This window comes from Onychostoma macrolepis, chromosome 03 (assembly GCF_012432095.1).
Source record: "Onychostoma macrolepis isolate SWU-2019 chromosome 03, ASM1243209v1, whole genome shotgun sequence".
Classification (NCBI taxonomy): domain Eukaryota; kingdom Metazoa; phylum Chordata; class Actinopteri; order Cypriniformes; family Cyprinidae; genus Onychostoma; species Onychostoma macrolepis.
Genome location: NC_081157.1, coordinates 55,201,657 through 55,214,554, shown reverse-complemented (window position 1 = coordinate 55,214,554; position 12,898 = coordinate 55,201,657). Strand labels below are relative to the sequence as shown.

Sequence of the window (12,898 nt, the reverse complement as noted above, 5' to 3'; positions counted from 1 at the left end):
ATATTTTTGGTTGTTTATTATTATTATTAAATAGTTTTTATTTTACATTACATTAGAGTATTGCAATTGTGGTATATTTGCACTGTTTTATTTAATAATTATTTGTATAATTTGTAATTAAAATAATAATAAAATAAAATTTATATTTTGGTTGTTTACTACTACTACTACTGTTATTATTATTATTGAATACTGAGTTTTTATTTTATAGTAACTTTTTATGGTTTTGGGTAATTGTTATAATTAGCAATAAATAAATTATTATTATTTATAAATACCTATTTTTTATTTATTATTATCATTTTTAGTGCAGTAGGATCATTGCAATTGTAACATTTCCTTTTTGATATACTGAAAATAATAAAATTAATATAAAATAAATAACTAAAATATGAATTATTATTATTATTAATTAGTTTTATTTTACAGTACAATATAATTATTGCAATTGTAACATTTGTTTTCTATAATTCAAATAATAGTTAAATCAATAAAATGACTCCAGTATTGACACAAATACTTCAGCTCAAGTAATATTTGCATTATATATTGACTTGTTCAAATCAATCAGCAACGTTTTTACATATTTTAACACATTTTTACATGTTTAAGTAATAAAAATATTCGATTTTTCTGATGAATCTATTGTCATTAAAACACTTTCAAACTCAGAAGAAAAAAGTAAATATTTAGTAAATATTATAAAATATTTTAAATGAAATATTCTGTCATGTTCTTCCTCTGAAGATGTTTTCAGGCACGTGATCAGCGAGAGACAAAAAAGGAGGATCTGACCACGCCCACAAGCCACGCCCCCAGCACTTATTGTTACAAATATATATTTCAGCACATTAACAGATATATATTATATTGTAATACTACATACTATTGTCCTGTAAAAAATAAAAAAAACAGCATTTAATAATCAGCTTTATTTTATTCAAAGCATCTTTACAGTGAGAAACTAGAAATAGAGATTACATATTACATATTCATCAATTACAATCTGATCTCAAGATGATCTGTCGTTGTGTTTTATTATTTGTGCACAAAAACAATCCAGAAAAATGAGACGAATGATAACATGAATATTTTCTGAATAAATGACTGATCTGACTCTCTGTGAGGATTTCTGACACACATTTATTCTGATTGATGTTCATATTAATGTGATGAAGAGACTCTGTAACATCTGTTAGTGATTCATCACGCAGCTCAAAGCATTATGGGTAGAATCTCTCTTCAGTCTCTTCTGATTCATCAACACAGTTTCACTGATGATCGAGGACTAACAGTAAACCCAGCATAGAGCGGCTGAGTGAATGTGGTCTGGAGTGTGTGGATGTGTCTCATTGTGTCAGAGACATCGTAGAAGGACAGAGTTCCTGCGCCCTGATCCACATACACTCCTACTCTATAGATATCATCCTCATCATCAAACACTCCTGTTCTGTTGATGATGGGCTCTACAAGGAGATGAGTCTCTATGTTATTGTGTATGAATGTGTAACCGACAAGAGTGCAGTACAGAGTCCAGGACCGATCATTATATCCAAACCCACACTCATCACCTCCTCTTTTCCTCCTGATGCTCTTATATGACACTGATATAGACACTTGTATTCCGCTCCACTCGATCTCCCAGTAACAGCGTCCACACACACTCTCTCTACACAACACCTGAGGACACTCATCAAATCTGTCTGGATGATCAGGATACGGCTGGACTGTGTCAGTGTTAGTAATCACTCTGTTGTTCTCAGACAGACGGAGGAGTTTATTCACTGTGTTCAGATCCAGAGTGAACTGATGGGAATCTGATGGAGAGAAAACACATCACAATCAGGAATCATGAATGAGTTATTAAATCAGACACACAAACACATGATCTTTAATATAATAACCTGCACTAAACCTAAACCTGTGTCACAGAACACATTCTGATATATATTCTCATCTTATATGTATGTTTTAACAGTCTTTTCTGAGAATATTATATAAGAGTGTTGAAATGTTCAGAGATCTCACTTCACACCTCCTCTAAATGATTGACCTGGTGTTACGTCCCTGGACGTATGTGTTGTTTTCTGGTACAAATGTGTGGGCGTGGTTGTGTGTGCTGTGCTTGGTTTCTCTCTCTCTCTCTCTCTCTCTCTCTCTCACTCTCCTCTAGGCTGAATCATCATCACCTGTAGCTCGTTATCAGAGCATGCCTGTGGCTGAGAGTGGAGTATATATGGCAGTCCAGTGTTTGCTGCCCAGAGAGAGAGACACACTTCTCCCCTGCTTCAGACTGAACTTGTTGGATGGTTGTTTATCCTTAGATTTTGAGTGGTGCATTAGCAAGTGGCTAATAGTTGTTGCTTTGTTGAAGAGCCTAAGATAAGTGACCGTTAGTGTATTCTTTTTCTGTATATTATGTGAGTTAAAAGGGAAGCTGTAGGGAGAGAGTGCCTTTTTCTTTGAATATTACCTTCATCCCTGTTTTTGGTTCAGTTAGGGAGTTAAGGGAAGTTTTATGTTGTTTATTTCTTTTTTTCTTTTGGGCATTTGAGGTAAGTTAGCTGCTCCTAAAATTAGTTAGTTAATCGTTTTGTTTGTTATTTTAGGCCTTGCCCTCTCCTGAGCCATTGCTCCCTATATCCTTTGTTAAACTGACTGTCCTTTTTCTTTGTAAATTTTCTTTTTATATATATATATCTGAATTGTTGTCTTCGCTCTGGGACAGAGGACTGAAGTGTGTTTTTGCTAGTTTTTTTTTTTAAAGATAACTGGTGATCATGCCCTGGATGTTATGTGGGATGTGGTAGTAGTCCAAAGCAACTTGGATCAAGTTATGGGGAATAGACCCATATGCATTCGCAAAGTCAAGCCAGACAACTGTTAGGCTGCCTTTCTTCTCCTTCGCTTCTTGGATGAGTTGGCTGAGGACCCCTGTATGCTCCAAGCACCCGGAGAACCCTTCAACACCGCCCTTCTGGATAGAGGTGTTAATATATCCATACTGGGTCATGTAAGCGCATTATATAACGTACATTTACTCCATCACATTAATGCAAAGGAGAGAAAATACAACATTACTTTAATAATAATAATAATAATAATAGCGGGTATAACAATAATAAGTTTGGCTGCTGTTGTGTGAAAAAGGCTAATTAGCTGGAAAAGGAAAAGCCGGAGTGAGTGATGTCACTTCCTGAGTCTCATTTGCTGTCATGGTTAAGATTATCAGTTTTCTTGCTGATTTTCCATCGTGTGAAACTGATGTGCGGCAGCAGTACAGACTACGATCTGACTCTAGAAATCCAGAAGTTTAACTGTTAAAGGAATAGTATCTGAACAGTTCTGTCGTCGTTTCATCAGCCTCATGTTTCCAAACCCGTATGACTGAGTGTCTTCAGTGGAGCAGAGAAGGAGATGTTTAGCAGAATATCAGGGCCGGTCTGAGTCTGATGATCATTGTGTAAACGTGAATGGTGTCGTGTCCGAGGTTAAGACCGACCCTGACTTTCTGCTAAATATCTCCTCCTGTGTTCCAGGTTCAGTTCTGTCGTGTGTTGTGTTTAAGATCCAGTATCTTTAATCACCTCAGTCTTGCTAATGAAGCGTATTGTCAGGTTTGTGTGATGTTTATGGTCATGTAACTGTAAATCACACTGGTCTCTGCTGTAAAATGAGCTGGACCCTAAAAATCCCAATCAGGTCATTTCAGGAGTGTGACTGTCCTTGTGTAGCACCTAAATATCATATCGTCAAACGACTGTCAGACGATGAATGAACCTGCAGCTCAAACACTGAGAATTAGAGCTGGGAATCGATCGATTCCTCGATTCCGAGGCGTTGGGAATCGATCCCATTAAGAGGAATCAATTCCTCAACAAAGCTTATCTATGGGTGCCTCTCAAATGGAAGGCTGCATCCTACGAAGGCTGCATCCTACGAAGGCTGCATCCTACGAAGGCTGCACACATTTAAATTCACGAAAATAAACTGAAAGGAAACGAGTCTGTACTGAGATCATCAGAATTTGAGGATGTAGAAGCACCCGTTTGAGAAGCACCATTCGCCTCCCTCATGCTCGATAAAAGCCAATTACAGTTGTGAGATAAAAGATCTTTTATATATAAAAAAATAATCTTTCATTTTTATGTATTACCCTTCGCCTCATGCTCGCTAAAAGTGATTAGAAGTCTGACTCGTTTCCATGAAAATGTTCTTTCTGATAGTTTTTAATGAACCAGTTCAAAAGAAAAAAAAAAAAAAGGATTCGGGGGTTATTTTACGGTGGAACTGGCTTATGTTGTCCACAATTTTGAGCGCTGCACGACAGAATAGATCATGACCTGATTGAGGATCTTATTTCCATTCTAAAATATTTCTATCAGCCAATAATTCTAAAAGAAAATGTCACAAGCACAGATCAGTGACCAAGAGCGCATCTGATTGACAGATAAACCACAAGCTCTATCAGTGTTATTGAAACAAAATAACCAGAACATTAACAATGTACAGTTTGTTAATTTTGTTATCGAATCGATTCTCGATTCCAAAAAATTCTGAAACTTACAGCCCTACCAAGAATACTGCAGCCTGCAACAACTGTTATTAACCCTTTCACACCGGCGCCAACACATCACACCAAGCTGTATTCATCTCACCATAACTCTTTTACCATTTGCACTATCAAAATAATTCAGATTGCTCCTGACAGCAGATAACATGCACTTTTCAGCAATATATGGCTTATTACGGTAATTTCTTTTCAAAATAAAAAACAGAAAAATTACCACGGTTTTTTTTTATTTTTGTCTATTTAAATTCTGTTTACAAACTCACCACACAAGAGTAATGGTCAAAAACTGTACTTTTTTGAAAGCCATTTGTTTTCTGAAAAAAATGACAGCTTGCACTTGAAAATAGCACATTCTTTTAGAATTGTATAGTCAAATAAACAAAATATGTGAAAATGACCTATTTTACTATTTATTCTTTATGTATTTGTGAAGTAGTTAGCTTACACTCTTATTTTAGTGTTTAGCTGAAGATGCTACAGTAAGATGTTGTTGATGCTATTTATGCGTATTACACGTTGTATTTCATTGTTTGTGGCAAATCAAGTTTAGATATTATTTTTCTGCAGTATAACTCACAAATTACACTGTTTCATGTAAACAATGTAAAATTCTGCATGACTACATCCTTCATAGATGGACGCTGCTGTGATTAAAACGTATAAATACTCAGTAAATATCAAACGATCTGTAATAACAGACAAAGCAGTAGTAATAAACACAGTTACTCTCACTTGTGTGTTGTGATATTACTGTCTGATCCAATATAGTCACACAACATCATCTTTTAGTTTCATTCTCTCAGAAAATCCTGCATCAAACTGTGTCTTGTTAAAACAAATCCACGGTAAAATGAAGCAAACAAATGACCAGATATTACTGACGTGGTCTGAAATTTTATTAAAGATAAAGAGAGCCGTTTTAGCAGCTTTCCTTCAATATAAGCTGATTTTAGACTCATGAGAAAGTTTTGAGTTCATTTTTTTAAAGTACAGTGACCTCTTGTGTCAAAAGATTGAGGAACAATTGATTTCTCAATTCATGACCCCTTTAAACCACCTGTTTTACTGGTTTGGACATCAGAGTCCTTCTAAAGCACAAAAACAGAGTGTGTGTGTGTGTGTGTGTGTGTGAGTGACTGAGTGAGTGTGCGCGTTTTTGTGAAAAGTCAGGACATAGATGTGTATAATGACAAAGGTATGACAGGTATTACAAGGTGAAGGTGACATCTCAGGACATTGACCCATGTCCCCACTTTTCAAAACGCTTATAAATCATACAGAGTGAGTTTTTTGGGGGGGAAAGTTGAAATGCACAGTCTCTTGTAAGGGGTAGGTTTAGGTGTAGGGTTGGTGTAGGACAATAGCACATACAGTAAGTACAGTATAAAAACCATTATGCCTATGGAGAGTCCCCACAAGGATAGCAAACCAGAGATGCTCAACAGCTTTTTCTCCCAGGCTGTGAGAGCCCTGAACTCAAATCACCCCGCCCCTCTCTGAACCCCCATACAAACCCCATACCTCCTGAAACATGGACCATCTGAAACTTATGGAACTTTTTTTGTGCAATCGAAGTGTGCTACACGCAGGTGAGTGGGCCTGTACAAACCACCTGTAGTAGCACACTCTCCTCCTCTATGCGCACTAGTCACTTTCCACACACACTGCTGTGTGTATACGATCCCACAAAAAGACTCAGTAATATATGTATGTTTACATGCTCATGCACTACAAATCATCCTGCACTGTTCCCCAGCCAGATGCTGACTCACAATGTTTCTCTTCGCACATGTACAGTATTTATCTGAAGCACTCGTATAGTTTGTATAGTTTGTATGTTTTAGTTTATGTATAGGTAAAAAAAAAATATATATATAGTATATTTATAGTCAAATCTATCAGTAGGATAGTTGTGTATATGCTTATATTGTTTTACTTCATTGATGTATGCCTGTATTTATGTAGCACCGTGGTCCTGTGAGGCACGACATTTCGTTCCACTGTATGCCCCCGCATGTAGCGGAATGACAATAAAGCTCAACTTGACTTGACGTGTGTGTGTGTGTGTGTGAGTGAGTGAGTGCATGCGTGCGTGTGTGTGAGAGTGTGTGTGTGTGTGTGTGTGAGTGAGTGAGTGAATGTGTGCGTGTGTGTGTGTGTGTGTGTGTGTGTGTGTCTGTAGTGTACTTACATTTGTGTAGTCCTGCTGTAATTCTGGATTCTCCTCCATGATCCACACTATAAAACACACACAGAGTCATATTATTATATTTTTGATTATGATCTTGGCTTCCAATGATTTTGAAAACAATATAATCAAGATAAAACCACATGTTAAACCATGCTTTAAACATACTAGCAATATTCCAGATGTTAGCAACACGCTAAACATGTTAGAATAGCATAGCATCAGGGTTGCAGCTCTCACACACTTTCAGACTCTGTCTCTCACGGATCGACTAAATCTCACAGCAAATAACAAGAAAAAAGAAATCACTCAATCTGCTCAGGATTTTCTCACTGGTCTTGTTTGGTTTCACAGAGACTGGACTGGTCTAAAGCACATTAAACCAAATAAAACCAGACCGTGAAATGAACAGCTAAAGCGATGACTGCCTCTTGCGGTGCCGGATCGCTGTCTTCTTTACTCTCTCCTGAAACGTCTGTGTTGTGGACATAAATAGATGGTTCTGTGTCTAAATAAACTCAGTTCTTGTCCAGAAAACAGAGAAAGGAATGCAGTTGTGAGCAGGGTGGCCAAAGGGATGAAGCTTAAGTGAATGGTGCACTGTTAATAATGTGAGTGTGAAATGACAGTATATTCCAGGTTAATAACTGCATTACTTTCACAGTGGGACTTCTCTTGTATCTAACTGCACTCTCAGAAACTTCTTGTAAACAGTACTGTGTTTCTACAGTGCTTCTGTACTATGAAGGTTCTGTTCCGGCCCAATAGGTGTGCGTGTGCCTGTTTGTTTTTGCTCTTTCCCTCTCTCTTGATCTGTCAGTTTCTTAGGCTCATCCCTCTGGATTGCCATTCGTCCGGGCAGATGTCAATCATTATTAACCTGCGTGACGTCGCCGCCCTCGCTGCCAATCAGGATCTCCCGTTACAGTTTAAAACGACGCTCGAGTGAACGTTGCTACTTTGTTTGTCTTTCTGTTCGACGTCTTTCAAGCCTTGGTGATTGTTTGTTGTCTTAGTGACAGTTACAGTGTGTTTAACGTTATCCCCTTTGCTGTGCCATTACACATTTTGTAATTCGTTCTATGATTTCTGATCGCGAGAGGACGGAGAAGATGTCATGTGACCTACATAGTGCATCACGCAGAAACACTACTGTAGAGAAACACCAGGTTAGAAGCGAGCGCCACACTTGTAAGTTATGTTTGTTAGTTAGAGCAGTTTAGTTATGGCGTGTAAACGCTGAAGATCTTTTCTTTATTTTTTTATTTTTAGTTAGTTTAGAGGTTTCATTGTAAGGTAGTTGGGCTTTGTTATTTTCTTTCCTTTGGCACCTTTGCGTTCCTTTTCACTTGCGTTTATTTATTTGTTTTGGTTTGTTAATTGGATTTAATGTGTAAATAGTTTATTATATGTCTTTTTCTTATTATTGATTTCTGCATGGTTTTACAATAAATACCACTTTGTTTTGACAATATTTTGTTTGAAGTTCGGCTAGATCAGCATTTACGTGAAATAAAAAGTTTTTGTAATATTATAAACTTTACCATTCAAAAACTAGAGTCAGTATAATTTTTTTTTTTTTGGAAAATAAATTACAGAAATTAATACTTCTATTTAGCAAAATTGATCAAAAGTGATGATAAAGACATTTATAATGTTACAAAACATTTCTATTTCAGATAAATGCTGTTCTTCTGAGCATTCTATTCATCAAAGAAACCTGAAAAAATTATACTCTGTTTTCAACATCATAATAATAATAAATGTTTTTTGAGCAGCAAATCAGAAATATCATAATGATTTCTGAAGGATTGTGTGACTGGAGTAATGATGCTAAAAATTTTGCTTTGAAATCACAATAAATTACATTTTAAAATATATTCAAATAGAAAACAGTTATTTTAAATAGCCTAGTAAAAATATTTCAAAATTTTACTGTTTTACTGTACTTTGGATCAAATAAATGCAGGCTTGGTGAAGAGAAGATACTTCTTTAAAAATCATTAACAATCTTACTGTTCTAAATATTTTGACTGTAGTGTATAGGCAACTTTAATTGTTCTCTAATTTCTAGCTTTTAATTGGCTTAGAAATCAGATAACTGCTGGACAATAGCCAATAATAATGATTTGTTTATATACTACAAACACTTTTTTTTTTTTATCACATTAGGCAGAATAGTTTCTATACTATAATCAATGATATGTCAATTAGCACTGCATTGTTCATATACTTTATTTATTACATACAAACCATATATTGTCTCAATCATATGTTTATTGTCTTCATGTTTCCAAACGTTTCTGTTTTTCTGTGAAAACAACTGTTTTCATACAGCGATAGCTGGACGCTTTTGTCCGTATTAGGAATTTCCTCGTACGACTTTCTGCGCTAGAGCGACCTCTGGCTTTGAGTATGAATGAAACACACACTGCATGGTGTTACGGAAGGACTCGGACACAAAGGTAAATGGTGAAATAATACAGATGTGTTTATTTATAGCAGGTGAGGCACACTAATGGTGGAATGGTAAGTATATGATGAGGTCTTTCGCTGGATAATGGTATGGGTGATGGAATGACAGATGCACTTCTTTTCCACAGCGTGACACGAAGATAAGACGGGGGAATCCACAATAACGCCCACTCACTTCACTGACGGACAAACTACGAGGCAAGGAGACACTAGGAGGAAGGAACACAGAAGGTAAGGCAGACAGGTAAGGCAATACTTTTCTTGGAAGGATATATTCTTGGTCTTGAGAGATAGCGATGTCAGAGTCCATGTAGTAATGAACGAGATCGTACAGTGAAGTGAGTGTGAGAGGAGCTTTTGTAGTGAGGGATGATGAGGACGTGATTGGGTGCAGGTGTGCGTGATCAGAACTCTGGTGAGGTGAATTGCTGTGATTGGTGGAGTGAAGGGCCTGACTGAGCTGTGACAGTACCCCCCTCTCCACGGCCCGCTCCTGAGGGCCGACCTCGGCGTCGTGGTGGTCTGCCCCTGCCTCGGGGTGCTGGGCGGTCTGGGTGTGTGGTATGGAATTCTTCAAGGAGTTGTGGATCTAGGATATCGTCTCTGGGTACCCAGGAGCGTTCCTCAGGGCCGTAGCCCTCCCAGTCGACGAGATATTCCAACTTGCCACCACGACGCCGGGATTCCAAGATCTCCTTTACTCGGTAGATCGCGCCTTCGTCCAGGATCTGTGGGAGAGGGGTCTCTTCCTCGAAGTCAGGCCCTGTGGAGAGAGGTGGAGAGAAGGGTTTTAACAATGACACGTGGAACGTAGGATGAATTCTGTAGTGAGGTGCTAATTGGAGCTTGTAGGTGACGGGGTTGATACGTTCCAGGATCGTGAAGGGGCCAACGAATCTGGGACTTAGTTTTTTACAAGGCAGGGGCAGCCTTATGTCCCTGGTGGACAGCCAGACCTTCTCCCCTGGATGGAAATTGGGAGGTTCGGATCTTCGGGCGTCTGCTGTCATCCTTTGTCTGCGCACTGCCTGTTGGAGCTGATGGTGAGCTGTGTCCCAGACTCTCTCGCTCTCCCGGAACCAGTGATCGATGGCGGGGACGTCTGAGGGTTCACCTGACCAGGGAAACAGGGGAGGCTGGTAGCCGAGTACGCATTGGAAGGGCGTGAGACCTGTGGATTGCTGACGTAGTGAGTTCTGGGCATACTCGGCCCAGCCTAGGAACTGGTTCCAGGAGTTCTGGCGACTATGGCAGAAGGTTCTCAGGAAGCGCCCAATTTCCTGGATTTTGCGCTCGGTCTGCCCATTAGACTGTGGGTGATATCCGGATGAGAGACTGACGGTCACACCTAGGAGGGAGAAGAAGGCCTTCCATACCCTTGAAATAAACTGGGGTCCCCTATCTGATACGATATCCTCGGGGATGCCATAGTATCTGAATATGTGGTTGAAAAGGAGATCGGCCGTCTGGAGGGCTGTGGGAAGGCCAGTGAGTGGAATGAGGCGACAGGATTTGGAAAACCGATTGACGATGACTAGTATGCAAGTTTTTCCATCTGATGAGGGCAAGTCTGTAATGAAGTCCACCCCTAGGTGTGACCAAGGACGTTGAGGTATTGGTAGTGGGTGAAGTTTTCCTGCTGGGAGATGACGGGTGCTTTTGGAAATGGCGCAGTCTGGGCAGCCTTGCACAAACCTTCTAACGTCCCTGGTCATGTTAGGCCACCAGAAGCGATTACGCAGCAGCGAAAGAGTTGCGTTGGCCCCTGGGTGGCCAGTACCTAGTGAGGTGTGGGTAGAGCGAATAAGTGGGGTGCGTTGTGTTCTGGGAACATATTGAAGATGTTGTGGGCAGCCCGGCGGATTGGCGGGTGGTGTGGAAGAGGCAACTGACGGAGAGGACCACTGGATAGGGATGGAGATGATCGTTGGAGGTAGAATGTTTTCTGGTTCTTGATTGCTGCTTTCTGGGGCGTGGATCCTGGATAGAGCGTCTGCTTTGATGTTTTTTGTACCGGGTCTGTAGGAGATTGTGAAATGGAATCGGGTGAAGAAAAGTGCCCATCTTGCTTGTCTGGGATTGAGTCGTTTTGCATCGCGTAGGTATTGGAGGTTCTTATGGTCTGTGAGGACCAGAAATGGATGTTTTGCCCCCTCCAGCCAGTGCCTCCATTCTTCTAAAGCCAGTTTGACTGCCAAAAGTTCCCGATTCCCGATGTCATAATTCCGTTCCGCCGGGCTGAGTTTCTTGGAAAAATAGGCACATGGATGGAGTTTGGGAGGCTTCCCCTGCTGCTGAGAAAGGACGGCTCCTACGCCCGTGGTGGATGCGTCTACTTCAACTACAAAGGGGAGTTCTGGGTCTGGGTGAGCGAGGAGCGGTGCATAGGTAAAGGCGGTCTTGAGGTCATCAAAGGCCTTCTGGGCTTGAGGGTTCCAGGTGAGTGTCTTGGCTTTTCCTTTTAGGAGGTCAGTGAGGGGACTGGTGGTGGAGCTGTAACAGGGAATAAACCGGAGATAGAAGTTTGAGAATCCAAGGAATCGTTGAAGTTCTTTAATTGTGGTGGGAGTTGGCCAGGCGGTAACAGCTTCCACCTTCCCCTTGTCCATGCGGACGCCACGATGGTCGATGATGTAACCAAGGAACGGAACAGAGGATTGATGAAAGGAGCATTTTTCAGCTTTGAGGTATAAGTGGAATTGCCGGAGTTTATGGAGGACCTCCGCAACGTGGTGGCGATGGTCGGCCAGGCTCCGGGAGTAGATGAGGATGTCATCTATATATACTATCACAAAATGATTTAGGAACTCCCGGAGCACCTCATGCATGAACCCCTGGAAGACGGAAGGGGCGTTTACGAGCCCATACGGCATCACCCTATATTCATAATGACCGGTGGGGGTTATGAAGGCAGTCTTCCATTCGTCTCCTTTTCTAATGCGAATGAGGTTGTAAGCGCTGCGGAGGTCCAATTTGGTGAAAACCGTGGCGCCGCGTAGTTGTTCCAATGCTGCTGGGACAAGAGGAAGGGGATACCTGTATTTCACAGTGATGTCGTTCAGTTTCCGGTAGTCAATGCAGGGGCGTAGGCCACCGTCCTTTTTGGCCACGAAGAAGAAGCTGGATGCAGCAGGGGAGGTAGATGGTACGATGTAACCCTGTTGTAAAGCCTCCGCAATATACTCCTCCATGGCCTTGTGCTCAGGTGGTGAAAGTGGGTAAATCTTTCCTCGTGGTACTGGCTCACCCGGAAGGAGGTCAATTGCACAGTCCCATGGCCAGTGTGGGGGTAGCTGGGCAGCTCTCTTCGGACAGAAGACGCCACTAAAGTGGGAATAACATGGAGGGATGATCTTGATAGATAGTTTTTCTTGAGGACTCTCGATGGAGGTGGTACCAATGGGAATCTGCGGTTGGATCTGGCGATTAGGTTGAGGTCTGTTGGGAAAGCAGTGGGTGAAACACCTTTCTCCCCACTTTTTTCTCCTGTCCTCCAAGACAGGTGTGGATCATGCTGCACCAGCCACGGACGACCCAAAATGATGTCCACGGTTGAACCCTCCAGAACCAATAGTTGGATGTCCTCTTGGTGTAACATGCCGATTTTTAGACACACTTCTTTGGTGCAAAGACAAATGGAATCTTCGGTGAGGGATTGACCC

General features: G+C 40.7%; 1 protein-coding gene across 4 annotated transcripts in view; it reads right to left on the bottom strand.

Moving 5' to 3' along the window:
• Positions 1 to 917: 917 nt before the first annotated feature.
• The window catches only part of LOC131536475 (NACHT, LRR and PYD domains-containing protein 12-like), a 31,126-nt gene continuing 19,145 nt past the window's right edge, over positions 918 to 12,898 (bottom strand). For all 4 annotated transcript variants that reach the window (XM_058769418.1, XM_058769417.1, XM_058769420.1 and 1 more), the window contains exons 11-12: positions 6,765 to 6,811; positions 918 to 1,817 (exon numbers count right to left, since the gene is read on the bottom strand). In XM_058769418.1, coding sequence (XP_058625401.1) covers positions 1,261 to 1,817; positions 6,765 to 6,811 — 604 coding nt within the window. In that variant the 3' untranslated portion in view covers positions 918 to 1,260. The remainder of the gene's footprint in view (positions 1,818 to 6,764; positions 6,812 to 12,898) is intronic.